The sequence below is a fragment of the Neocloeon triangulifer genome, unplaced genomic scaffold, assembly GCF_031216515.1.
Source record: "Neocloeon triangulifer isolate White Clay Creek 2 clone unplaced genomic scaffold, ASM3121651v1 ptg000009l, whole genome shotgun sequence".
Classification (NCBI taxonomy): domain Eukaryota; kingdom Metazoa; phylum Arthropoda; class Insecta; order Ephemeroptera; family Baetidae; genus Neocloeon; species Neocloeon triangulifer.
Genome location: NW_026775551.1, coordinates 3,028,391 through 3,055,115, shown reverse-complemented (window position 1 = coordinate 3,055,115; position 26,725 = coordinate 3,028,391). Strand labels below are relative to the sequence as shown.

At 38.8% G+C, this 26,725-nt stretch overlaps 5 protein-coding genes across 9 annotated transcripts in view; 2 read left to right on the top strand and 3 right to left on the bottom strand.

The window, feature by feature from the left end:
- The window catches only part of LOC132195500 (apoptosis-resistant E3 ubiquitin protein ligase 1), a 29,856-nt gene extending 28,147 nt beyond the window's left edge, over window positions 1-1,709 (top strand). For both annotated transcript variants that reach the window (XM_059617521.1, XM_059617522.1), the window contains 4 exons: window positions 40-165; window positions 274-462; window positions 513-775; window positions 831-1,709. In XM_059617521.1, coding sequence (XP_059473504.1) covers window positions 40-165; window positions 274-462; window positions 513-775; window positions 831-933 — 681 coding nt within the window. In that variant the 3' untranslated portion in view covers window positions 934-1,709. The remainder of the gene's footprint in view (window positions 1-39; window positions 166-273; window positions 463-512; window positions 776-830) is intronic.
- A 735-nt stretch (window positions 1,710-2,444) lies between these two features.
- On the bottom strand, window positions 2,445-5,262 carry LOC132195501 (uncharacterized). Of its 2 annotated transcripts, none has more exons than XM_059617524.1 (5): window positions 5,211-5,262; window positions 5,053-5,143; window positions 3,622-4,950; window positions 2,776-3,530; window positions 2,445-2,587 (listed from the first exon to the last, which is right to left on the bottom strand). In XM_059617524.1, exons 3-4 carry the CDS (start codon window positions 4,919-4,921, stop codon window positions 2,776-2,778), a joined length of 2,055 nt encoding a protein of 684 aa, XP_059473507.1. In that variant the 5' UTR covers window positions 4,922-4,950; window positions 5,053-5,143; window positions 5,211-5,262; the 3' UTR covers window positions 2,445-2,587. The 2 variants fall into 2 exon arrangements, with proteins under 2 accessions (XP_059473507.1, XP_059473506.1); XM_059617523.1 differs by having other exon boundaries at window positions 2,451-2,587; window positions 2,772-3,530.
- Window positions 5,263-5,674: 412 nt separating this feature from the next.
- Window positions 5,675-12,467, bottom strand: LOC132195326 (optineurin-like). 2 transcript variants are annotated; one of them, XM_059617252.1, is made up of 14 exons: window positions 12,331-12,467; window positions 11,567-11,794; window positions 11,429-11,513; window positions 11,249-11,379; window positions 11,058-11,198; window positions 10,751-11,008; window positions 10,584-10,690; window positions 10,390-10,530; window positions 10,227-10,326; window positions 9,719-10,171; window positions 9,407-9,606; window positions 9,239-9,350; window positions 8,702-8,789; window positions 5,675-6,297 (listed from the first exon to the last, which is right to left on the bottom strand). In XM_059617252.1, the coding sequence occupies exons 2-14, from the start codon at window positions 11,789-11,791 to the stop codon at window positions 6,293-6,295; spliced, it is 2,046 nt and encodes a 681-aa protein (XP_059473235.1). In that variant the 5' UTR covers window positions 11,792-11,794; window positions 12,331-12,467; the 3' UTR covers window positions 5,675-6,292. The 2 variants fall into 2 exon arrangements, with proteins under 2 accessions (XP_059473235.1, XP_059473234.1); XM_059617251.1 differs by lacking the exon at window positions 5,675-6,297 and adding an exon at window positions 9,036-9,157.
- Window positions 12,468-13,912: 1,445 nt separating this feature from the next.
- Window positions 13,913-20,928, top strand: LOC132195285 (lipid transferase CIDEB-like). Its single transcript, XM_059617187.1, has 4 exons — window positions 13,913-13,999; window positions 15,569-15,706; window positions 19,322-19,472; window positions 19,655-20,928. Exons 2-4 carry the CDS (start codon window positions 15,598-15,600, stop codon window positions 19,857-19,859), a joined length of 465 nt encoding a protein of 154 aa, XP_059473170.1. The 5' UTR covers window positions 13,913-13,999; window positions 15,569-15,597; the 3' UTR covers window positions 19,860-20,928.
- Window positions 20,929-20,950: 22 nt separating this feature from the next.
- The window catches only part of LOC132195274 (neurobeachin-like protein 1), an 87,491-nt gene continuing 81,716 nt past the window's right edge, over window positions 20,951-26,725 (bottom strand). For both annotated transcript variants that reach the window (XM_059617172.1, XM_059617174.1), the window contains 15 exons: window positions 26,562-26,686; window positions 25,928-26,057; window positions 25,691-25,862; window positions 25,176-25,289; window positions 24,957-25,109; window positions 24,702-24,903; window positions 24,139-24,253; window positions 23,946-24,077; window positions 23,786-23,894; window positions 23,186-23,518; window positions 22,917-23,128; window positions 22,476-22,776; window positions 21,985-22,287; window positions 21,777-21,928; window positions 20,951-21,692 (listed from right to left, as the gene is read on the bottom strand). In XM_059617172.1, coding sequence (XP_059473155.1) covers window positions 21,554-21,692; window positions 21,777-21,928; window positions 21,985-22,287; window positions 22,476-22,776; window positions 22,917-23,128; window positions 23,186-23,518; window positions 23,786-23,894; window positions 23,946-24,077; window positions 24,139-24,253; window positions 24,702-24,903; window positions 24,957-25,109; window positions 25,176-25,289; window positions 25,691-25,862; window positions 25,928-26,057; window positions 26,562-26,686 — 2,692 coding nt within the window. In that variant the 3' untranslated portion in view covers window positions 20,951-21,553. The remainder of the gene's footprint in view (window positions 21,693-21,776; window positions 21,929-21,984; window positions 22,288-22,475; window positions 22,777-22,916; window positions 23,129-23,185; window positions 23,519-23,785; window positions 23,895-23,945; window positions 24,078-24,138; window positions 24,254-24,701; window positions 24,904-24,956; window positions 25,110-25,175; window positions 25,290-25,690; window positions 25,863-25,927; window positions 26,058-26,561; window positions 26,687-26,725) is intronic.

Here is a 26,725-nt window from a genome sequence, read left to right as displayed (position 1 = left end):
TTTAAAATATTTATTTAATTAAAAAAATTGTGCTTTTAGTATTTTGAGCAAGACGACCCAGACTTGTACCTAACAAAAGTGAAGTACATCCTAGACAACGACATGGAGGACATGGATCTTTATTTTGTGGAGGAGGAGTATGACCGCTTTGGCCAACTTTTGAAGGTAGTTAACTATTTAATTTAAAAAAAATGCAAGAACAAAACAATTTCATACAATTTATCTGTTATAATGAGATTTAATAAACAGTTTTTCTCCTCAAAATATCATTAGGTTGTGGAACTGGTGCCAGGTGGAACCAAAATCCATGTCACCAACACCTCAAAGCACCAATATCTGGATGCCCTGGCTCAGTACCGACTTGCCAATAACGTGAAAGACGAGATGGAGGCGTTTCTCAAGGGACTCAACGAACTCATTCCTGACAACCTGCTCAGTATATTCGACGAAAACGAGCTTGAGGTTTGATGGAATAAATAATAATAGCAGGAAATTCACTTTCTCCTCCGCAGCTTTTGCTGTGTGGCACAGGTGAATACAGCATAGCAGACTTTAGGGCGCATCATATCATCAACGGAGGCTCGACCGAGTTCCGGCGCATACTGGACTGGTTCTGGACAGCCGTGGCCAATTTCACGCAGGAGGAGATGGCGAGACTTCTTCAATTCACCACGGGCTGCTCCCAACTCCCCCCTGGAGGGTTTGCCGAGCTGAGTCCCAGATTTCAAATCACGGCTGCTCCCACTTTCGGAAATCTTCCCACAGCGCATACTTGGTGAATTGTTTTTCGTAAATTTTTAAATTCTTTGAGACTAATTTCAAATTGATAGCTTCAACCAACTCTGCCTACCGGACTATGAAAGCTATGAACAATTTGAGAAGGCACTGTTGCTGGCCATCAGTGAAGGGACGGAAGGCTTCGGCATGATTTAAGCAGGCACCTAGGTTTTTTTTATCGAATAGGAAAGCTTTTCAGCCTGGTGTTCACACATTGTGCCATAATCGAGACAGTTTTTTTTTCATTTCTGTTGACTTAGAGGATCAAACCAGTATTTCCGTTTTATAGACTGACAGTTGAAAAAAGAAATCATGAAATGTGAAGCGTGAATTTGGTTTTCCTCTCCATTTAAATTGTTAGACGAAAGTTGTTGAAAAATCCATCCATAAAAAGTTAACTGATAACTTGGGAATAATAATATCATATAGACATTCGCTAGGACTCCTTCTTGAACAATTTTGGCGCGCACGTCATTTGCGCAACTTGGACGAAAAATTTGAATAATTATATTGCATTGGCAAAAAAAAATATAACACACGCATATTTTCTTCTCAAAAGCAAGCACGCATCTATTGCTACACACGTATCTCAGACGTTAGGCTAAGTAAGATTAATTGATCTCTACAAAAGATTTGATGTTTGCAGAAAGAGGGGCAAAATTCAAGAATTATTAATTTTGAATTTGCCGTCACGCGGTTTTTACGAAGAGCGAAGAATACGAAAATTATATTACTTAGCTGAAGTAGCTTAAAACGCTGTAGTGATATTTACAAAAAAAAATAGTCAAGATCTACTTTTAAATGGAAATTAATTAAAAATGAGGTGACAATAAAATGCAAATGGAGACTTCTTGCGAGAAAAAAATAATTTTGTACTCCACCCAAAGTTTGTGTTGTTCTTTGGATGTGAATTTAATTAAAAAAAAAACTGACTGTTCGACAAACATCTCAAGACGCGTCTCCCCTTGATCAACACCCAGGTCTCCTCATTTTTGTGCGCTTAGTCTTTTCGGAACCTCTTGCAAAACTCTCCACTTCTCTTCTGCTCTACCTTCGACCTCTGTCGCCCTATGAAAAGCTCCACCAATGATAGTTGGGACCACTTGATGTTGAAAAAGAACATTTCTGGCAGTTTTCCACTGGATATACAAAAAGCTTACTAATAAAAATAAAGCTTAGCAGAAAAAAATTATCATTGTCAAATAAAGTACTTGGTAGGAAGAGGTCGATTGAATTTGAGATTACCATAGATTATAAACACGAAAATATTGTTGCAAACTCATTGTGTACGGGCTTGACGCACGTTTGGGCCCACGTTTTAAAAAATAATAGTACAATGCATACTAAGATCTTACTACGTATTTATGGAATTGAAGAAGAAAAAATCACTCTCTTGACATATAATTTGTGAATAGCCAACGATCGACGAATGATGAAATGGAAGCCAAGTGATCATTGTGTTATTTAATTTTACGAATAAAAAATGGCTATTGTATTTTATAAAAAATGGAAATCTTTTATTAATTTTTCACAAAGTTAACAGTTCCAGACTGTAAATTATGATTCGGCCGAAGAAATCCGAGCTTGCGGGGAAAACTATCCTCACATGCTTGGCACTCACCGCCTTCGACAGAGTAAATGTTTGTGGGGTGTTTATGTCTTCGGGGTAAAAATTCTCAGACAGCTTGAGGGGGTCGCCCGCTTCAAATCGACAGTCCTGGCCGACAAACCCGCCCTGGAACTGGATTCTTATTTGTTTGATCACAGGGACGTCTGCAGAGAATTCAAAGTCAACCCACTGAGGCAATCCCTGGAACAAAAATAATTGCAAAGGTTAAATAACAAATTTTATTTAAACTTTTTATACTTTTTTTTGTCAAATAATGAAATTCTCTTCATGCATGATATCCAAATAGGTCTAATTACTGAAAATATGAGAATTTTTTTTTCTGGAGCCGCAAATCCTGAATTTATAAAAAAAATTGGCACTGCACCTACTCATTTCTTCTTCTTACAAGGAAATTGCGACACGACCAGTTTTTCCAGGCGATTCTGCAGGTCAGTCTCAAGCTCGTCGTCGAGTGTGTCAGTCAAAAGGGCATAGTCAAGTGCCTGTCCAATGTTTCCTGCCTTGGCAAAAAACATGGGGTCAAAGGACACCAATTCTTTCGAGTCCCATTCTTCGGCATCCATGTTGGACTGGAGGAAGGAAATGACATCGAAGATTAGTGGGAAATTCGTGCTAGACACGGTGAGTTTGTCCTCGTCCAGCACCAGGTCCACCCTGCTGGGGCCGAACCTGAAGGCCGCCTTGTTGCTGGATCGAACCGCGCCGAAGGCTCGATGGCCGCTGTTCCTCGACAGGGACTTGCAGATTTCCTCGAAACCGGCGCTGGTTTTCCAATCTCGCGAGTGCACTTTTGTCTCCTCCAAATCGCCCCAGCCGGCCCGGTATTCCTGAACCGGATCCACAGAGATGGGTGTGATGAAGTGGGTGAAGTCCAGGTTGACACTGGACACGTCGATGCTGGCGACGCCGGACCGAAGTTCTACAGAGTAGAGGTCACAGCTGGAAGGGACGCAGAGTTGCTTCACGAACCGACAGGACACTTTCATCGGGAACAAGAATTCGCGGATGCAGAATTTGGCCACGACTTTTACAGCCTCGCCGGCCTTCAGGGTTTTGGCGAGACACTGACTGAACGACTGAACCGTGTCATTGGTCGAGAGGGAAATCACCAGGTTCCAGTTTTCTGTGCACAAATCAAAATTAAACTATGGCAAAATCAATCTAATTTAAATTGAAAAAATTAATCGAGCTGTACAGAGGAAAAAATCAGCTACCTTGCAGAAAAACGTGTTTCGAGTTGTTCACAACCAACACGTCGAAAAAGTAAACGTCCAGCTCTGGTCCGTCGTGCACTTTGACCTGCAGCTTGAAAGTGTCCTTCAATAGATACGCCGATGACACCATGGACGCTTCCTTCAAGAGCAAATTCTCCTCCTTGATGGCCTGTTCGACCAATTTAATCTCATTGTTGACTTTGCTCAGTCTGTCCAGCAAATCCTCAGGGTTTCTCGAGCCCTCTTGCTCTGAGCGCGCGGCTGCCAAATTGACCAGACAGAGGGCGCCGTGCAGGGTCAGCACCAGAGCCACGTTTTCGTCCAGAAACACAGCACCAATGCTGCCTTTGAGGATCAACGCCTCGGGGTCTTGGCCAAGTGTGAAGCTGGACGCACCGAGGACGTCCCCCACGAAGAAGGTCTCGTCGGACACTTGGCAGACGACCTGGCTTCGGACGCACGGCTGCTCCGTCTTCGCAAGGGAATCGTCTTCAACCTGCATCACACTCAGGACGTTGTTTTCGGCAAACACCAGCAGGGCGCTGCTGTCCTCCTTGGCGAAGATGGTGTGCCGGACAGGGTGGACGGTCGGACGCAGTTCGTACACCTGCCTTTCCACGACAGACCGCACCAGAGGGCAGAAGTAAATTGTGTTGGTGCCCAGGAGGACGATGACCACGTCGCAGGGTTCGTCAAAGTCCACACCCGGACACAGACGGGACAGAAGTTGCGGACAGCACGAGTTGCTCGAGGTGTAGGTGATGGAGCAGGTCTTGGACGCGTCCAGGACGGCCGACGGTGCCACCACAAGACTCGTGCTCTCCTGAAAGGCGTTCATCTCGATCGTGAAGGTCACCAGCCTGACCTGCTCGTCGTTTCTGCAGGTCAGTGCATAGGACAAGTTGGCGTGGCTGCTGTCGCTGAGGGCTAAGACGCCCGAGGTCAAGGCGGTCGGCTGGTCAGGAGCGTTGTCGGTGTCCATGTCTTCGAAGAGATCCTCCTCGGCCGAACTCATCTTCTCTCGCCAAAGACTGAGGTTTCCTCGTTGGTTGAGCAGGAGAATGTCCAGCTGGTCATTCTCGATGACGCTCATTGTCTCGGGGAAGGCGACGATCTGCGGGTGGCAGTGCTTGAGGCCGTCCACGTCTTGCACGTTGAAGACAAATACTCTGGTGCTGTCCCACACTAGCAGACTGTGGCCTTCGCCGTGCGGCAGAAGTTGAAGGCCAGCAAGGGCGCCGTGGTCCTCGGGCAGGTGCGGGAGGTCAACGACCTGCAGGGGCTTCCCTTGTTGGCTCATGATGATGTTTTTATGAAGCGCTAAGCCGTCTGGAGAAGGTTCAAATTTTTAACTGTGTGCCGGTTTTTTTCCTTCTTAATGAATTATTTATTAAATAAAAAAATTTTACATTTGAATGAAGATAATTTTACCTGATCTGAATTCCAGCACGTGTCTTCCTGGCCGTCAAACATGAACTTCTTTCCGTACTCCTTGGCATTTCTATTCTGCACTGAGCTGACTCTAAACAGAGATAAAATGATTGAAAATTAATAATGATGAAGCGTTTTTTATTATGGATTTTGCGTACTTGCACGTGAATGGTGTGTTGTCCAAAATGTTGCTCATTGCGATTTACCCATTCAAAAAACTCAAGAAGCAAAAAATATAGAGGAGGAATTGTAAAAAAGGCTATGTGTTAAAAAGATTTTGCTATCAAAACTTCAACTCAAGCACATGGATATGCATGGGAAGACAACAAACGCGCCCATTGGTTGAAGAATTTTTTGCGAGCGCTCATTGGTCATCATTCAACTATGAACACTAGCGGCAAAACAATCGAATGTTTGAAAGTTTTCAAGAAATTCCGTAATCGATTTTGCGCTTAAATCTAACTGATTTTAGTATAGTAATATAAATCATATAAAAAACATATTACGTGTTAAACAAATAAGAGTTGAACGCAGTAGCCAGAATAATCTGATTACTGATTAGTGTAAATTTAACATGAATTGGGGCAATTTTAATTAAGAGACTGGATTTTCTTTGGAATTTCGTTATTCTTTTATTGTTATTCATAAGATTATCCCGCATTATCCTAAACATATATTTTAGTTTGAATTAAATGACTGTGAATTATTAATAGTCTTTCCGCCCTTGGGCTAAAATACAGTGTGCCTTTGCATTAAAAAAATGGCACCAATGATATAATGGCACTGCTAAAACATTTACAATTTCATAATTTTTGCTTAGTTAATAAAAAACATTATTTGAAACCAAAATATAACATACACATCAGGGGGATTCTATAAATTTGTACAAATTTTAAAAATCTCATAATCTCAATGCACATTTAAATCCTTTATAAGGTCCAGGCAAGATTGGGAAGTCCTGATTTTCTTATATTGCACAGATATATACTTTGAACAAATTTAATAACCTGCAAATATAAATTTTCACAAATATTAACTGAAATATTTGTGCATCAAAGAATTAATGTTATACATTGCAAGATTTGTATTGCTGACTTTTGAACTCTTAACTATTTACCTTACTTTCTAGTCATCACTATTAAAATATCTTGTAAGTAAAACACAACTCATGTATAGGAGGAGGAGTAACAGTTTTTAACGACTTGAGTGGTTATGTGGTCAAATCTGGGCACCAGCACAACTACGCACGCCCAGTCAAACTCGTGGTCGCGCGCTGCGGCAGAGAGCTGCAGTCGTGGCGCTAGTGTAGAGCCTGGCGGTGACGTCAGCCACGACCCTGGCCGCAAGCAGGCAGCATGCGTTATGATAGAAAGCATTGAGTTCGCGGGGTTTTTAATTTATTTGACAGGGTTTACGTCATTTATTTCAATTTGTAAGCCTTCAGGGGACTAGGCCCGACACCTGGGGACGGCCAGAACAAATAAACATATCAAAATAAACATTGCAACAGAGAAGAATGGCAATAATATCACGCGGCGGAGTGAACTTTGACGGCCGGCACTCAAACATTTGAATTTTCCGACTTCCTGAACAGCTAAAATGTCGTGAGGAATTTTTTTAAATAAACTGGAACATGTGTGGGTTGATTTGATAAGTCATTCAGCTGACATAAACGTCTCCAAAGCACTTAAAAAAATTCCTGAAATACGCGGCATCACACTACTAATTTATAAAATTTCAACTTTCGTGTCAGTTTATTCGTTGATAATTCGAATTCCTCAGTTTGACTTTATACGTTCCTGAAGCAAAATTTAATGCCGAGTTGAATGGTGCCATTTATTTTCCGATCCGTCGAGATGCTGAGGCGTAATCGGCCAAAATCTTTCAACATCTCGCAGCGTGACTCGCCGAGGCGACTCGCCCGCTTCGAGCTCGAATCGACCAAGTCTCGAGAGGGTGAGCGCGGCGTTGTTTTTTATAGAGTTTTACGCGAAGAATTAATAAGCACCTTTAGAGTTGACAAAAATATTTCAAATTTTCAGCGATGATAGATAATTAAATCCTTGAAATTTTCGCGTAAAGTTTTATTAAAAATCTTGATACCGAGCAGAGTTATTGGTGTTTCCGCAAGACTTTTGTTTTTTTAGTTTTAAAAACTGAAAAACACTTAAAAATAAATAAACCTTTTAAGAAAAATGTAGCTAATTAAATTCTTTACATTTTCTTTCATAGGCGTGATGTAGTCAGATTTTTTTTTATTTCCATACGGGGAGATGAAAGTCAAAATTTGTTTTTTTCACAAAGAAGAAAATTATTTTAATTTATTTTGAGATAGCCAATCGATTGGAAATTAATTTTTTACCCTAGGTACCAAATTTAATTAAAATATATCCAGCTGTTTTTAAATAAGAGCATAAATTCTTTAAAGCGCAACTCGCCCTTGTCGGCAAGTTTTGGTAGCATTATGTATTTCTCTCTAGTTTAAAAACGGCTGGATATATTTTAATTAAATTTGGTACCTAGGGTAAAAAATTAATTTCCTATCGATTGGCTATCTCAAAATAAATTAAAATAATTTTCTTCTTTGTGAAAAAAACAAATTTTTACTTTCATCTCCCCGTACGGAAATAAAAAAAAATCTGACTACATCACGCTTATGAAAGAAAATGTAAAGAATTTAATTAGCTACATTTTTCTTAAAAGGTTTATTTATTTTTAAGTGTTTTTCAATTTTTAAAACTAAAAAAACAAAAGTCTTGCGGAAACACCAATAACTCTGCTCGGTATCAAGATTTTTAATAAAACTTTACGCGAAAATTTCAAGGATTTAATTATCTATCATCGCTGAAAATTTGAAATATTTTTGTCAAATCTAAAGGTGCTTATTAATTCTTCGCGTAAAACTCTATAAAAAACAACGCCGCGCTCACCCTCTCGAGACTTGGTCGATTCGAGCTCGAAGCGGGCGAGTCGCCTCGGCGAGTCACGCTGCGAGATGTTGAAAGATTTTGGCCGATTACGCCTCAGCATCTCGACGGATCGGAAAATAAATGGCACCATTCAACTCGGCATTAAATTTTGCTTCAGGAACGTATAAAGTCAAACTGAGGAATTCGAATTATCAACGAATAAACTGACACGAAAGTTGAAATTTTATAAATTAGTAGTGTGATGCCGCGTATTTCAGGAATTTTTTTAAGTGCTTTGGAGACGTTTATGTCAGCTGAATGACTTATCAAATCAACCCACACATGTTCCAGTTTATTTAAAAAAATTCCTCACGACATTTTAGCTGTTCAGGAAGTCGGAAAATTCAAATGTTTGAGTGCCGGCCGTCAAAGTTCACTCCGCCGCGTGATATTATTGCCATTCTTCTCTGTTGCAATGTTTATTTTGATATGTTTATTTGTTCTGGCCGTCCCCAGGTGTCGGGCCTAGTCCCCTGAAGGCTTACAAATTGAAATAAATGACGTAAACCCTGTCAAATAAATTAAAAACCCCGCGAACTCAATGCTTTCTATCATAACGCATGCTGCCTGCTTGCGGCCAGGGTCGTGGCTGACGTCACCGCCAGGCTCTACACTAGCGCCACGACTGCAGCTCTCTGCCGCAGCGCGCGACCACGAGTTTGACTGGGCGTGCAACTACGGGAACATTTCAACATTGACGCAGAATTCAACATGGTTCTCCAGTGGGTGTAAACTCTTGAACACAAGTTTGCAAAATGGGCACTCGTACTGGAATGAAAAGAGCAACTCATTATTTTTCTGTCTACGTAAAAAAGAAGAGAAAAAAATTGTTAAACAAAAATCATGCTGCAAAATTAATGAATCTATTGTATTTTAGTAATTTTATACTAATCGAGTTAGTGAATATTATCAAGGTAATTTATTAGTTCTGATGCAGGAAATTAAAGGCTTTTAATGAGAATGCAAGAAAGGGATCAAAACTCTAGTCCATAGAAATGCTATCAAAGTAATTGCCTATGAATTTAAAGCTCCAAACACGTCTCAACGTGATACTGAAGTGGTTCCACCTCTCGAAATGCAGCGTTACATTTTGGACAGAAGAACCTTTTAGGCTCTGGAATTTCTTCCTCAAATGGCTAAATAAATAAAATGAAATGTCGTACGTGTTTAAAATGAAATGACATGAGAATTGTAGTAATTTAAAATTCAAAACTCACTTTGGGCTGTTCCCGCTGGTCACCGCTTTCAAAACTGTCAGTCAGCCAGCTTCCTCGGGACCTTCCTGGCGTGGCAATGGTGTTGTAATTGTGCGCCTGAGGTCTTGAAGTACTGAAATACCAAAAATTAGCTCCCAATTTATTAAATTATTTTCAAAGAAGTCTGACCTGGTGTTTGGAGTGACTGATGGAGCGCTAGGAACTATGCTCGGCTGGCTTTGGCTGCTTTTAAGGGCTTGCATTTCAGCTGTCAATCGCTGATTCTCCTGCTGAGCAGCTCGAAGTTCGTCTGCAATTTTTTCTTTATCTGCAGCCAGCTTTTCTCTTGATTCTCTCTCTTCGTCGAAGTCCATTTTGTAAACTTCAGCCTGGGGAAAATGGAAGATTATTTTATCTGGAAATAACTTTTTTAATTCAATAACTTGGCAACAACAAATCATTTATTGTCTTTTCTAATTTATCTAATAAATTATCCCATACTTGAGCTTTGAGGGCATCGGCACTCTGCTCCACACTTTGCAGTTTTTTCTGCATAGTGAGCACCTCCGTCTCTTTTTGTGTGGCTTTCGTCTCGGCCTGGGAAACTCTCAGTTCCATCTGAGCCAATTTAGCATCTTTCACAGCAATAGTCGAATTCTGCTTTTCCAAGTTGCGGTCCTTCTGCTCCAGAATGTCCTTCATTTCGAACATCTGCGCTGTCATGTGGTCCAGTTGCTCCTTCATCTCCTGAGAGGGCTCGTTGGATTTTTTCTGCATCTCCAGCGCCAGATGTGTTATTTCTGCCTCCTTCTTGGCCAGGGTCACATTCAGCTGAGTCAAACTTTTCTCCTTCAGTGTCAGTTTTTCCCTGGCATCCAAAAGCTGCGACGACAAATGATCGACCTTTCCTTGCAGCTCGTTTGATTGCACCGTCTGCTGGCACAAGTCCTTATTCTGGAGAGGAATATAGTTTATAAATCAATTTAACCGTAAAAACAAAAATCAATACATTTTTCAGTTCGTTGCTCAGAGCCAAATATTCCTGCAGCAATCCTTGGAAATCACTGCTCAGCCTTCCCAGCTGCTGACTGGCTTCCTCCAATCTCAATCTGGAAATGGAGAAACAGAAGTTTGGTAAAAAAAAATCCTGTTTATAAAAATAAAAACCCAACCTGTGTCCCGTACTACTATTCTGAGCCTCTCTCAAGCTCAGAGATACCATTTCCATCAATGTTCCTACTTCAGAGAGACTTGACGACGAGCACGGCAATTTCGATCTCGTTTCGTCCAACCAGTTATAAACGGCCGCAAAACTTTTATAACAATATTATCACAATTTCACAAAATAATTAAAAATTCACTTTACCTATCAACTTGACTTTCCAGTGTTTTGTAAGAGGCCATCAATTTCTCCTCGTACTTGTCCATGGCAGCGTAGAAATTGTTCAACTTCTCCTGAGGACCCAGAAGTTGCTAAATATTGAAAAAAATTACACTTAATCTTGTTTCGAGTGATGTTAATAAATAAATTACTTTCTTCTCCTCAGGGTTGGTTTCCCTCTGCGTCTCACTGTTTAAAACAACAAATCCATCGGCATGAACCGAGGTCAGTTCTTCCTGCAGCAAAATGACCCTATTCTGGAGCTCCTCCTTGTCTCTCAACCACATCACCCGTTCTTCGGACAACTCTCTCAACCTCAGCTCGGCCCTTTCCTGCGCCTCCGTCGCCAACATGCCCCCAGCAATTTTCTGCTCCAGCTCGGCGATGTGATCTTTCAAGGAGGCATTTTCCTAAAGCAGAATCATTTACTGAAGTCTTGGCAGAAAAAAAACTACCCACTTTCATCAGAGCTTGGTGGTTGCTCAGTTTTCTTTCCACGTCGTGCAACTTGTTTTTCAAATCTTCATTTTCCTTCAGAGTTTCGTCAAATTTAGGCTGATCCACCACCTTGGCCGTCAAACTTTTGTTCTCATTTTTCAGCTGCAGGCCAAATTAGTAGAATAAGTTCAAAATTATGAAAAATCGATTACCTTCAAAATGATGGATTTCATTTCCTCGAATTTGGTTTTGTGGCTGAGCAGGACGCCCTGCACCTCGTCTTGCCAAGTCTCCACAGTTGCAAAATGCTGCTTCATTGCCAGGTTATTTTGCCTCAGAGTTTCTGGAATTTGTATTTTTACTGAGCGTGTATTTTCAAAAATTAATATTACCTCTCAGCTCAATCTTATCTTTCAGCACTTCCTGCAGTTGCATGTTCAGTTCCTCAGCATTTGATTGCAAACTCGAGGCCAAGCTCTGAAAATGTTTTCCTTATAATTTCCTTTTAAAATATGTATAGAAAAAATTACATTATTTGGACTGGATAAACTGGGCATTGATGGCATCAAGGAATTTCCATTCAAGGAGGACGGACATCCATTTGACCCATGACTTTGAGGGCTTTGGGAATCGATGACGACAAAAGACAAATCGTCAGTGTTCGAGCTCGGAGGTCCGGAAGATCTTCCTCGAGAATTGTCCTGCCCGACGCTGCTGCCGGTCCTTGAGAGACTCCCTGCATTTGGCTTTACCATTGTCTGTGGAAAATAAATAAATTTTGTCATAAAATTTCTACTTCATAAATAAATAGCAATTTTTTTGCGTCGCAGTTGATGATTCACTTTAGAGCGCCGCGAGACACAATTATCAGGGTGAAATGAGCTCACCACTGTAATTAATTAGAGTCTAGACTGCCAACGATATGTTTCAATCAAAGGAATCAAGATTGCTGACTGAGAATTGCAAAATCTTAGACTTTTTCATTCTGGTAAAATCTGCACTTTCACTTGGCATCATAATTTTCCGGATCTTTTAGCAAAATTCTTATCTGGCAAGGGGATGGAATGCGAACATGCCCATCTCGAAAAGCAACAAATTCATCTCGGTGAGTTGGTTGCTAAAAATAAACACGACGACGGCCGGTAAAAGCGACGGAAGACCATGGAGCACGCGAAAAAAAGACGTCACAACGCAGACAGACCCCTTTTAAAACACCGTGAAATTTCCGCATTTCGCACTTGTCACGGACGCAACCAAACGATTTTGAACGAGAATGAGTATCAGGATCACTTACGGATCATTCAAAACGTTCTGCAGCGCGAAATATCCACTAATTGCGGCCAATTGTGCTGAAAATTAGCGAGCGAGGTTTATTATCACGACGACCATGATTCACTTCTCGCTGCTCAACGCTGATTGGTCGCAGCGATCTCGCAGCTTCTGATTGGTTGGTGCTGAAAGTTTTGAAGTTTTTATGCGGCAACAGCACGTTGTGATTAATCAATAACCTCACAGAATTTTTCAACATTAATTATTCAATTAATTCGAGCGTTCAGAACGAGGCACGCTCGAAGAATAAATTCGCTACAGTAAAAACTACGAAAACAACATTCAATGTGGCCCTGGCTCTGGATCTATAGACGAAAATTTTGCATATCAATTATCAATACTTTATGCTTGCATAATTAGCGATAATTAGTCAATATTATTTGAATACATGACATATTTTGGCAATAAATCTATTTTAAAAGTCAGGCATAATTATTGAAATAATTGTCCTAATTTGGCACCATTATTTCAATAATTCTGACAAAATATAACAAATTTAATTATTTTAATAATAAAAATAATATGATAAATTATGACAATGATTTAAATAATATTGCTAAGTCATTACAAATATTTTAATTATATTAAGCTATATTTTAATAAATATTTAAAAATGAATGAAAAATTTAATTAAATAATATTGAAAAATTATGACAACCGGAACCGGAAGAATCATTTCAATAATATTTGCGAACATTTGAGCAATATTATTTTACCAAATTTTGCTCAATTATGACAGTTATTTATATAATAATGCACTTGTAATGCATTGTAGTGTTCCTATAGTTCCTAGCAAATAATAATAGATTTTTTTTAATTTGAAATATTTTTTTATTATTACTAGCGAGGCAGAGTTTGTTTCAAAAACGATAATTAATTATTCGTAAATTTTTTACAACTGGAGAGAGTTTTCTGTTTCTAAAGCCTCATTTTTTTTGCATTTAAAAAGAAATTAAAATTTTTAAACTTAATAATGAACATCCAATATTTTTTATTCTTTTAAAATATTTCAAATATTTCATTTCACTTAAGAAATCAACATATTGCCACATTAATATTAATTGATGCCTCATCTAGGAATTTTGTATGAAATATAAAAATGGTTTCGCTAAATATCGCTGTAAAAATAAATACATAAAAAAAAAAACGTGATTAATTAATTGTAAATGCGTTTTATGAGTTTTCTCGTATCAAATTGATCAATTATGGTCTACTTTTATAGAATAAGATTCCTCTTGCATTTAATTTTGAAAAGGCACTTATAATTTAAAGGGACGTTGCTCATAGTGCACAATTTAGCACAGGTGGGCGAGCAGAGAAAAGTGGCGAACAACAGGTGCAAAACGGCGGCGGCGGCGGCGAAACGAGAAGGTATAATGCATAAAGAGTCGGAGCCACTTTTGCAACCGAAAAGGGGGCGACGGAAGGATGGATAATATGCAACCCCCTTCGCACACACAAAGGGTTGCTGCTGCCGTGGGGCGCAAACGAGCCACGGCGCAGACTCGGTGTCCTTATTATTTGTCGAGGAGGCGCCGTGGGTGAAACTGGAGCACGCAGATCATCACTTGCAGGCCAGCGACGGAGCGGGTTGTTCCAGGGTCACTCTCACCGAAAGCTACCCCCGTCACACAGTAAGTTGAAGCTGAACCTCTGACAAAGTATTTAAATCAAATCTTCATTTAATAAGAAAATGATTTTCACAAACTCTTCTTGGGTAAAAATTTTAAACAAATTCTTGTTTTGGAAATTTTTCACGTTCAAAATTTTGCTTTTCCGTCGAGGTCATGACTTAAAAACTTCTGAAAGTGATTCGGATTTACACGCAGATCGGTCGGTTTTGAATTTTGCGAAGAGTGCAATTCGATAATCGCGAATTTCCGAGTCCGTTTTTTGCCAAACTCGGCTCGCGCGACGAGGATCGATGAACTTGGAGCTGCTCTTATGTAGCAGCACCGAACTTTCTCTTTCAGAATCGCTCTCTCGCTCTCGCTAGCCAAGGAAAATTGATTTCACTCTACGACTAGGTCAATTTTTCCGTGAGCGAGTGGCAAGACGAGTTGCGACATTTTCCGTCCGACTTTTCCGCGAATTTGGGCGCGGGCGGAGAGACACCTTTCGCCTCTCGTATAGGCTGGCGGGGTCACTGCGCATGCCGTCACGAGAGCCTCCCTTCAAAAGGCAGCCGAATTTTTCGCACTGTTTGTTTCCGGGGGCTTCCGAATAAATATTTGATGAGCCGCTCGTAAAAGGAGCGCACACATATTATACGTCCCATTTTTTTGCCTCGAAATTATGCCCCGTAAAATGTGTTCTATTTTTGCCGGCAGGGTAGTAAAAGGAGAAAATGAGAGTGTATGTGTTTGGCATAAAAGGGTCACGTCTCGCGGGACGAGGAATTTTGTAATTGCATAATAAAAGGGAAAATGCGGGTGAAAATTACACAGAGAAGCTCTCGCACGCACGGGCTCTGTTTTCGTACGTCAGATAGGAATTGCTTTAATGAACTCGCGGGTCTAGACAGTTTAATTAGTAGGAGTAATTTCCAGAAGGAATAATGTGCGAGAAAGTGAGAGGAAAGCGCGCCTAAATGGTCTGTTTGCAAAGTGCTCGAATTTCTGTTAGCGGAACTGGCGCTAATTGAATAACTTCCATTTATTCGAGGAATGGACCTCTCTGGAAGGCGCGCGGAAAATTGCGCGCCATCTGATTAACGGGAAAATTAATTTAGTTCCACTTTCTACGAAAAAAATATACCTTTACACAGCTTGACTGTTTTGTGATTATGCAACCTGCTCGACGTGTGTGTTGCGAGTGTTGCGTCATAGAAACAGTTTTTAAATTTAAGATAATTTATGTATTTTATCTTCTCTGTAACTTATTTTATAATTTATTTTCTAATTCATACTGTCGATGATGAATGATAAATAAATAAAAAAAACTCGAGATATTTTCATTACGTGAATGATATTTACTTTACAAATTTTTTTCATAATATCAAAGTCATATAAATAACCATCATATAAAATTATTTGTAGCTTGGAATTTCAAATATTTTGTTGTAAATATTCCAGTTTTAAATAGAATGGAACAAGGTTCTTTTACGTTATAATTCTTATTTTCCTCTCTTTCAACACTTTCACCCTTTTCTGCCCCTCGCTGTGACAATTTTTTATAACCTCTTCTTTTCTCCCATTTGGCAGAGAATCCGCGGCCACTGCATCTGGCAAAAATGATCGACGACGCTGCCCTGCCCGTGTCGGAATTCAAGGTTTGGGACTGTGCCAGGGAAAGGTCGGAGAAAATCCAGGCCACCTCGCTCAACGACCTGATTATCAGGGGTAAGTAGTGCGCGAAAATCGGTCAGTGTGCCACGGGAACCTGTGGATATCTCGTTCCCACCCCACGTGCACTCGCGAATGTGGGTTATTGGGTTGCGGGAAAGGCGGGTTCGCGAGTACGTGCGCGACCCCGTTGGACGCGCAAAAGTTGGTGCGATCTGGGTTTATTGCACTAGTTGAGCTGATTGTGCAGAAGCTAGTGCGCTGTCCTTTAGAGAAGGAAAAACTTCCGTCATTGCATAACTTTCTATAGCATGGATTACCCTTTATATGCGACTCAACAATTTGCACAACACTTGCAAAATAATAACGACGCATTTGGAAATACAGCAAATTTTGTCATTTATTAATAAATGTCACCGGGGTCAATGACTTTTGTGACCTGGTCATTATGTGTGATACATGATCGGAAAGAACAAGTCAAGGGGAACAATTTTTGTCGTTACACATTATGTCCTCTCTCTAACAGGAGAAAAGTTATGGCCGTTTAAAGTTGTTTTTGCATTAAAAAGGCTATTTTGAAATCAAAATATTTTACTTCCGTCGTACTTTGATATCGACTTATAAACCCGAGGTCAGAAAAAGTGACCTTGAACTTTGACCTATGACCTTGGTTACCACGGCAGAGTTTTAGGACGTCTAATTTCCTACAAGTTTGATAATAGTAACATTTGCGCTATCTCAAACAGGAACTGAGATATTTTAGATTTTTGAAAATTCCTTTCTTCAAAATCGTCAACTTTAAGCCCCTGTAAAATAGGCAATTTTGAGAATTTTTCAAAATCCTTCTAAACTATTTGTCTGGACCATGAAACGAAATGATGGGGTCCAATTCTTTCTGTTCTCACATACCCCGCCCCAAGTTGAAGATATCAATATGAGATTTGCACCACTTGATCATCTTAGTTCCAAGGCAAGTCTCCTAAATTTTTATCAAAAAATTTTCAAAATTGCGGGTTTTATGGGACATTTTGAAAAAATCAAAAAACGCAATTATCTCGGCTTCTAGTGGTCGTAGAACAATTTTCCGGATATGGTTGAGCTCGTCTCAGCAAGTTCTACAACTTTTCTATAAAAAGCAAAATTGTAGGTCAAAGGTCAAGGTCAATTTTTTTGAGCGTAAATTTTCAAACTCAAAATTGAAAACCAGCCGACCATTTTAAATTAATTTTGAGATAGCCAAACGATTCCTCGTGAAATTTTACGTAATATATGTCAAAACTGCGATGAGGTTATTTTTTGTTAAATTTAAAAATAAATAAGAATATAAAAAAACATGGTTTTTTGCAACTCGGAAGGCAGGGTCAACATTATAATCGCTTTTAACTTCGTCCCTGATGATTTTAGGTAAAAATAGATAATGACCAAAGTTAATCCCCACGTCAAGAACAATCGAATGATGTATGGGTCAATGACCTTTGGTGACCTTCAGGCCAAGGGTCACCCAGGTCGGTGACCTGAGGTCACCTGACCTAGATTTATGATATGTTTTTGAAAAGGTCCTGTTGAGAAGATAATTTTGGTTACCACTTTTTGGTCTGTACCTGTACTACAAACCAAATGATTGTACTTTTGTTTAATTAAATGCACAATTATATGAGCAGTGAATTTGAAAAGTACAATTATTCGGCTTGTAGGCGAGGTAAAGACCAAATTATGGTAACCAAAATCATCTTCTTAACAAGACCTTTTCAAAAACATATCATACATCTAGGTCAGGTGACCTCAGGTCACCGACCTGGGTGACCTTTGACCTGAAGGTCATTAAAGGTCAATGACATATACATCATTCGATTGGTCTTGACGTGGGGATCAACTTTGGTCATGATCACCTTTTACCTAAAATCATCAGGGATGTAGTTAAAAGCGATTATAATGTTGACCCTGCCTTCCGAGTTGCAAAAAACCATGTTTTTTAATATTCTTATTTATTTTTAAATTTAACAAAAAATAACCTCATCGCAGTTTTGACATATATTACGTAAAATTTCACGAGGAATCGTTTGGTTATCTCAAAATTAATTTAAAATGGTCGGCTGGTTTTCAATTTTGAGTTTGAAAATTTGAAGGTCACTAAAGGTCATTGACCTATACATCATTCGATTGGTCTTGACGTGGGGATCAACTTTGGTCATTATCAATATTTACCTAAAATCATCAGGGACGAAGTTAAATGCGATTATAATGTGGACCCTGCCTTCGTAGTCGCAAAAAACCATGTTTTTTTATATTCTTATTTATTTTTAAATTTAACAAAAAATAACCTCATCGCAGTTTTGACATATATTACGTAAAATTTCACGAGGAATCGTTTGGCTATCTCAAAATTAATTTAAAATGGTCGGCTGGTTTTCAATTTTGAGTTTGAAAATTTGAAGGTCACTAAAGGTCATTGACCTATACATCATTCGATTGGTCTTGACGTGGGGATCAACTTTGGTCATTATCAATATTTACCTAAAATCATCAGGGACGAAGTTAAATGCGATTATAATGTGGACCCTGCCTTCGTAGTCGCAAAAAACCATGTTTTTTTATATTCTTATTTATTTTTAAATTTAACAAAAAATAACCTCATCGCAGTTTTGACATATATTACGTAAAATTTCACGAGGAATCGTTTGGCTATCTCAAAATTAATTTAAAATGGTCGGCTGGTTTTCAATTTTGAGTTTGAAAATTTACGCTCAAAAAAATTGACCTTGACCTTTGACCTACAATTTTGCTTTTTATAGAAAAGTTGTAGAACTTGCTGAGACGAGCTCAACCATATCCGGAAAATTGTTCTACGACCACTAGAAGCCGAGATAATTGCGTTTTTTGATTTTTTCAAAATGTCCCATAAAACCCGCAATTTTGAAAATTTTTTGATAAAAATTTAGGAAACTTGCCTTGGAACTAAGATGATCAAGTGGTGTAAATCTCATATTGATATCTTCAACTTGGGGCGGGGTATGTGAGAACAGAAAGAATTGGACTGGGCCAAATTTCATTCAATTTGGTTGACCCTTGCCAAGAGTGTGTCAAATTAAAATAAATAATTAATTAATTATTTAAATAATATATATTATTATTTAATAATTCATTTTTATTTTATTCAATTTAATTTAATTTTATTTTATTTATTATCTTGTAATTTTTTTGCATATTCATATTTTAAAATGCATTAAAAGTGTATTGGGAGATGAATGACCACACATAAATTTTATTATAACGATGACTAAAATTAAATTTATAAATTATTTTCTCTATGAAGAATGTTATGAAAGAAATTTTTATATTGTCCGTCTGTGCTCAGTTATTCAATTGCTTTTAATTATTTACAAATTGACAAGTCAAATTGAAATATAAAATATATATTGATTTCAATGTAAAATCTTAGCACTTCCTATGAAAGATATTTTTTTGGATTTACTTTAGAAAATTGATAGGGCGCAATGAATTTTATGAAACTTACAATTAATGAACCTATACGTAAGGTATCAACGCATTTCGTCCCAAAAAATAATTCAACGCAATTCAACGTAAATTAAATCTTTTTATTTTTATGTAAAACAAAACCATGTAACTTATGTAAAAAGGTTTTTTTTAAACTCCATTAATGAATGTTGGCAGCTTCTGAAGCTCTAGGGATGCCGGTGGCCCGCGTGTGTCTCGAGCAGGACGGCACTGAAGTGGACGAGGAGGAATATTTCGGCATGTTGGAGAAAGACACTCCGCTGATGGTTCTGGAAGAGGGCGACCGCTGGATGCCATCATCCGCTAAGTAATAAAAGCGAGAAAAAGCTTCCAGATATAATTTCTTTAGAAAAAAAGCAGACACAGTAGTGATATAAAGATGCAATAAATCTATACAATATTTTTCTCTGCGCGCAAATAAAATAAATTACACACGCAAAAATCGATCTGTTGTTCAATATTTCACTTTTCTCTTGGCGAACGGCGCAGGTACCAACTGGTGATGGACAAGGAGAAGGGTGGCTCGGAGCGGCCCAACATTTTCATGGACGACGTCGAGATCCTGGGCAACATGGACCCCGACTTCTTCAACGACATCGTGCCCGACAAGCTGTTCCTGGAGGTGGTGCGCGAATCGTGCCGCGCGACGTCCGCCGTGCAAAACGCAGCTCAACAGCGAGAGGCCGTCAACTGAACCGCCAACTTGTGATATACATAAATTTTTACACCACACACAGCAGACAACTCGAAAAAAAAAACAACAACTCAATATTATATATATAAAATAACCACACACACAAGCATGCATTTAAGAAAAAAAAAAAAATCAACTGAATGAGAGTTTTAAGACGAACATATATAAAAATAGTTAAAGATCATCCGAAGGGAGTGAAAAATAATTAGTGTAATAAGTCGAAACTTAGCGCCGCGCAGTGTAAAGAGCAGGATTTAATAATTAATAGGCGGCGGCCAGAGTAGATTTTTTATCATCGCGCCTGGTTCATTGATAAACCTACCGGATTTCTATGAAGTTTTACACGCAAACAGACACACACACACGCAAAATGCTCACAGGTGTGGAGATTTTTTATAGACAGTGGAGGAGGACATTCGGGAAAGGCACTACTGAAAAAATCTCAATACTTCTAAAATGCCATAATACACGGTTTTAGCTGTAAAAGTAAAAATTTTATGCTGGAAAAGATGCAGCAAAAATCAACAGCAATTTTAACCACATAATTCAATTAATTTAGATGCAAAAAGTAGTTAGTCGGATATAATAAATAAAAAATTGTGTTACTTAATCAAGGTATTAAAGTCGAAGCTGCTAAAATATTTTAATCTAATCAATGGTAATAAAAAACTTTTAAAAATGTAGTTTCTTAAAATAATTATGGAAGCATTTATAGAAACAAGGAATAAAATTGCTTGAACTAAATCAGAACGTAGGAACAAATTTTGTAAATCTGATGTTTACTGCTAAAATCAATTGAAATTTCCGTGTCTACTTAATTCCAATCGGATTTGTTAAATAATGGATTAAAGTCATTTTTAACATAAGCTGTTTTTGTTGAATAATTAAATTTGTTTGCTTTAATCAAACATTAATTTTGGAGAGAACAAAAATGTGAATTCATTGTGAAAATTGCAAATTAACAATTAATGTGGACTTTTTACGCCCATTGACCCATGTGATGTGAAAAACCAAATATATTAGGAATTTAGTGGCAACAGAAAATATTCCTCTTGTGATTTACTTACAAATCGACCCACAAAATAATAATAGTATTAAAAAAAAATACTTAAGTTGTACTGATACATTTACTTTTATTTTCATCTCTGCAACAGGTTAAAATTCTCAATTTACACTTTACAATATATAATGATTATGCAACATCCGATTTGAACATCGATCAACAACTAAAACTACAGATTGATATATTCCATTCTCTATTATCCGTATCAACATCGAGTTACAAAGTCTATTAAGTCAGTACAAATAAATTTACTGTATGATAAAGCAAAATAAAATGCAGTTAGGAAAGAGGACACGGTGAGACCAAACATCGTAAAATATGCTTTTTAATGGAATGCATAATTTTAAACTCGTACATTCACACATTTTGTATACTTTGCCAGCAAAACGCTTTCGTGACATAAAGGCAGTGTCTAAATCTCAACCTCTAAAAATACGATTTGCAATACTTTGTTACAGGTCTACATTAAAAATTCGTAAATTCATTTAAAAACAGAGGACAACTCTGTACGGTGTTCAATTTAAAACTGTGGAGAGATCGAACATTATTCAAAATGATTTTTTTTTGTCTAATTGACTGACAGACTACGGCCGAGTTGTGATTTGTCGTCTAAACTCTGACACATCTTCCGTCAGGTGTTGACGGCGCCAGAAATCCCAAGGACCATCAGTCGACCGTCTCGTAATGGGGCAAGCAAGTGAGAATTGCCCTGAGTCACAACAACGCTCTGAATTGGAACGTGCAAGGGCAGATCAAACGTAGGCCGAAGTCTGCAATTTTTTATAGATTTTAATTATTAAATTGGAAAATGAAAAAAAAGATAATTAATTTTTGTATTTTAATGAAATACTCACTTGAGGAGAGTGGCGAGATTTAGCATTCCAGCATCATCACTGACCAGAAGCATGTCTCCAGCAATAGCCAGCCCAGTGACCCTGCCGGGGAAAGGTTTCGAGCCGAGAAGTTTGCCGTTGATGGAGTAGACGTGCACAGCATGGCTCTCCGACTGTTCATAAAAAGATTCTTTTAATATATATTTTCTTAAAAAGTTGGAAAAATTGCCTTGGTATTTGTTGAAAATGCAATGTGGCCCTGCTCAGAGATGGCTAGGAAGGTGACCTCCAGGTCGAGAGCATTGATCGGCTGAAGGGTTCTCAAAAAGTGGCCTTCGTGAACAGTGTAGACGTTGACAGAGCCGTCGCTGGAGCCAGACACGGCCAGGTCCAGTTCAGTGACAATGCTGACGCATGTGATGGGCAAATCGTGTCCATAGAGGGTGTGGACTGGTTGAATGAGGAGGCTGCCGCCTCCAGGTGGGGTTCCGGAATTTGGAACGGACGATGAAACAGTGGCCGGAGGAGCAACCTAGAAATTTTATCAAAAATGATTTCCTATTTTATTTAACAATAATATACAAAATTAAATAAATTCAGTTAAAAATAATTTCATAAGAAAATATATTTAATTAAATTATACGACAAACAGCCAAAAATAATTTATATTTTGTTCTATTTGTTTTATTTTTATTAAATAAAAAGGGATTAAAATCAAACCTGCGCCAAAGTTGGGATGATGGAGAAGCCAGAGAGTCCGGACACGTCCCAGATGACGCAGGTTGTGTCCCGAGAGCCGGTCATCAGGTACCAGCCACACCTGTCGATGGCCACACAGGTCACTATGTCTGAATGGTGAATGGCAGCGGCCATGGTGCGCCCCCGAGTGAGGCTGAAGACCCTGATGCCATTGTCCCAGTGGCCCCCGCTGAACAGGTGTCGCGCGTCGTGGGACACGGCAAACATCTGACTGCTCAGCTGGACACTCGGATGGAACGGACCAGGAATTTTCCTCCTAGATCTGACGGAGGAAAAAAATTAAAATATGAAAATAAGCCTGAATTTGAAAAATCTCACTAATCAGCCAAAATTCCATCAACTGGAGTGAAGATTTAGTATTTTTTTTATCATAATTAATTTTGATACAAATTGTATTCTCACTTAGGGTTGTTGATTGAGCCATCGGTGTCCAGACTGAATCCTCTGCTGGAGTGGCGGTCGTGAGGCACCCAAGAGTGCAAACCCAGAGCCCCCGATTTGGAAACTGTGACCACACAATCGGGCGTTCCTGCTGGCAAAAACAATCTCTGCGCTGGTCTCGGTGGAGGTCTCGGGCTTGAGATGAAAACAATGGGATCTCTATCCGTGGCAACCTGGCAAGCAAAAAAATTGGAGAAATCTAATTTTAATAATTGAAGCTCTTTGCTTACGTCGACAGCGCAAGAGCGGAGTTTGTCCAGATGGGCAGTCAAGTCGGGCTTTCGAAGTTCTCCCTTGATTTGCCGCAAAAGTGCGTCCGAAAGGGAGAGTCTCTGCGGATGAGGCTCTCGCATCAGCTGGCTGGGAGTTTGCCCAAAGTTGTTAATCATTCCTTCGACGGCCTCTCTTTCGAAGGGATCGGCAATCGCGTCCAGATCGACTGCACCCTCGTAGCTGCAGTAATAAAAGACGTTGAGGGCTTCAACGGCCGGCTGGCCTCGCTGCCTCCAGCCAAAGATGAGATCGATCCACTCGTGAATGTGAGCGGAAACATGTTCAGATTCCTATAAATTTAAATAAGAATAAAAACAAAAATTGACACTTCAGGAGATGCTCATGGAGAGATCGGGCTTTAACTTGTTGAAAAAATTTGTTTTTATTCAAAAACAAATGGCTCTACCAGTTTTGGTAACGGTTTGCGACCATATTTCATGAGTGAGATAATTTTTTACTTCCATTTAATTGTTTTTGAATAAAAAATTTCAACAAGGAAAAGCTCGATCTCTTTATTCACATAAAAACTCTTTATTAACATTATTAATGATTATTACCAAAGCTTTTCTGTGCTTTTCAATAAAATCTTCTGCGTTCTCAGCCCACGCTGGAAGAACGACGTCTGTCACCCTATCTTTAGTACCTTGTAGTAGGCCCAGGTCAAACCTTTAATTATTATTATTAAAAAATAAATCCACCTTAATTTTATAGAATTACTTGTTTTGGTTTTCGAGAAATTCTGGGAAGTAGAAGAACTCTGGGGTCAACTCTTTCACATCGTTGGGATTGTCCATCAGAAGTTTCCACGTTTGTGGAATTGAGTGAAACTGCCGGTCTGCAACATCGAACCTAACAAAAGGGGCAGAAAACAATTTCTATTTGTGGAGACAAAAGATATTATTTTGCATACCTGCCGCTCTGCAGCTCAATATGCAAAGAGGTGAACGGCTCAACTCTCACCAAGTAATGCAGAACACCGGCTGAATTTGAATAATGCGTGCCGTAGTGAAATTTCGCTATTGTGCCTGCGGAAAAAAAATACACTTCTATGAGGATAAATTATAATTCCAAATTAACATTAAAAAGTTTTCAATAGAAAAATAACGTGTGTTTCTTGTTTCAATTTCAAAATAAGTTTATGCCAGTGATAAAAGTTATGCCAGCGAAAATAAATGATGCTTGATTTTAAGAAAGACAAACCCAAAATAAAATAATAATAAAAAAAAAGACAAAATTGAGTGGCGCCTTCTGCGCCACTAAAAAGGGCACAGGCCGACAAGACTTTGTCTTGGCCTGACCCTTATAAAAAAAAAAAAAAAATTGGCAATCAATCAATAGCAATTAAAAAAGAAAATGTGATATCAGAATTAATTTGATATATTTCTAACGTCATAACATATTTTCTTTCTTCTTCAACAATTGCATTTTTTTTATTGTTATTGATTTAACAGTTAAAAAATTTTAAATTATCACCACTCGGATCTTCAAAGTTGTCGAATTTGGTGCGCACTTCAGCTTCGTTTTTTGGGTTCACCACCCCGATGGGTTTGGACAAATTACGGAAGGTGTTGGGATCGGTGAGATCGAGCGTGGGCGACGTGTAGTCGGCCACAATCCACGGAAAGACGGGGTACTGGGAAAGGTCGTTGTATGTCCTTCCCGCGATGGTGTTGAGCTGCAACAAATCAAAATGATAACCGCAGAGAATGTTTATGCGCGCCAAATTACCTGCATCAAGTAATCGAAATTGCTGATTTCCCATCCGACCCATCGCTGGGTGAGACTCGACACCTTCAGCAGCTCGGCGGGCGATCTAGCGTTCGAGTGGATCAGGTTTGGAGGCCGCAGCCGCAGGATTTGCGAGTAAACCTTGTAACGCGTCTGCAACATTGATCAGGATAATGACCGTGGGAAATTTCATATTTTTTTGCTGATGAGATAACAAACCTTTGAAGTGAAGTTGATGAAGTAGTTTGTGAAGTCGCACAGGAAAAACTCTAGAGCGCTTCTTCTCAGGTTGTAACGCCTCAAGTGCATTTCCCGAAGTTTTGACAAAGCCCACTAAATAAAGAATAAAGATTTAATTAATAAAAATAAATAGAAAATATTTTTTAATGATGTGGAAAGCGGAAGATACAGAGGTAAAATTAAATTTTTTTTATTTCAATATTTATAGATATAATGTATGATTTAATAAATATTTTGATAATTTAACTTGAAAAAAGAAAAAAATCCTCTTGCACTCCCTTAAAGGCCGCGTATCTTTTATGGCTCAATGAAATAATAAAATTATTTTAATTACTTTCAAAATATATTACTACATTATAAATTTTTTTTGTGCATATATAAGATTTTTTTAATTTAAGCAATGATTGAATTAATGACTATTTTAATAATTTTTTTCTGTTATATTTTTAATTCGTTGAAAAACAAGATTTTCTGCGATTTTCTGTAAGTCTTACTTTGAAATCAAATCGTTCTGCGTCCTCCTTGGCAGGGCTGAGATCATTGAATGAGACGTGCGTGTTGGTCACATCCAGCCTGCCCTTGACCCTTGACATCAAGGTCACGAGTTCGCATTCTTGCGAAAGCAGCAGTTTCTCTTTCCCACCGAGATTGTCCGTCAGGTCGCTCCTGAATTTCAAAATTGTCCCACATTAATTAATTGATCGAGCGCGGTCAATATAAAAATTAATTACTCGGCCTCGGCGGTGATTCGGCGCCACTCCTCCTCGGGCAACGAATCTTCGTCCACCTGCTGCGGCAGAGCAGCGCTCAAGCTGGTCAAACCGGCCAGATCATTGTCTTCCGTTCCGCGGCTCATCCACCCTGAATTTCGGTTTCATTAATGCAAAATTTATTTTTAAATTGTTAAAAATGACAAAAAAAAAAAAACACGGACATGCGAATATTTTTGTTCCTGGTTGAATTAAGTGTGTTTGTTTTTGCATAACGAGTGCCTAATTATGGAGATGATTGGGTGATGAATTACAGGAAGTAAAAAAAATTAATGCGAGACTAATTATTGTAAATCTGTTGGAAAGTTAGCAGAAACCATTCCACTGAATAATAATTAACTAGAACATGCAAAAGTTTGGCAACTCGTCATTTACATACCGACGCTCATACGTTTTGCTGAGGTTATGAAATTGACAAAAGAAATCGATGCAATAGTTAGTAGAAGTAAATCGAAGAAAATTGCTATAGAAAAATGTGCAAAAATTCAGAAGAAAGAATTACATTAAACATTAAATTTGTAGAGGCAGATTTATTTTTATTGTCATAAAATTTTTATTAATCTGAAATTTTTTATTTTCGAGACATTATTTTTACCTGTATTGTCGCGCAAATTGCTGGCCTCGGTGTGCTGATCAAACGCCAGATTCGGCGTGAGCTTGAGCCGCATGCGAGACACATTTTCTTGGTTGGACAATTTCCAGTGCTCGTTTGGCTGTTCCCTGCAACAAAAACCAAGAAAGCGGCGGATGAGCGTAAAA

Bases quoted from the DNA above. Each gene is read 5' to 3' on its own strand.
- LOC132195501 (XM_059617524.1), bottom strand. From the start codon at position 4,921: ATGAGCCAACAAGGGAAGCCCCTGCAGGTCGTTGACCTCCCGCACCTG. The intron at 3,531-3,621 runs GTAGCTGATTTT...ATTTGTGCACAG, and splicing joins GAAACACGTTTTTCTGCAAG to AAAACTGGAACCTGGTGATT.
- LOC132195326 (XM_059617251.1), bottom strand. From the start codon at position 11,791: ATGGTAAAGCCAAATGCAGGGAGTCTCTCAAGGACCGGCAGCAGCGTC. The intron at 10,531-10,583 runs GTAAAGTGAATT...TTGTTATAAAAG, and splicing joins CTGGAAAGTCAAGTTGATAG to TTTTGCGGCCGTTTATAACT. The intron at 9,351-9,406 runs GTCAGACTTCTT...TTGGTATTTCAG, and splicing joins TCAGTCACTCCAAACACCAG to TACTTCAAGACCTCAGGCGC.
- LOC132195285 (XM_059617187.1), top strand. From the start codon at position 15,598: ATGATCGACGACGCTGCCCTGCCCGTGTCGGAATTCAAGGTTTGGGAC. The intron at 15,707-19,321 runs GTAAGTAGTGCG...GAATGTTGGCAG, and splicing joins CAACGACCTGATTATCAGGG to CTTCTGAAGCTCTAGGGATG. The intron at 19,473-19,654 runs GTAATAAAAGCG...CGAACGGCGCAG, and splicing joins TGGATGCCATCATCCGCTAA to GTACCAACTGGTGATGGACA.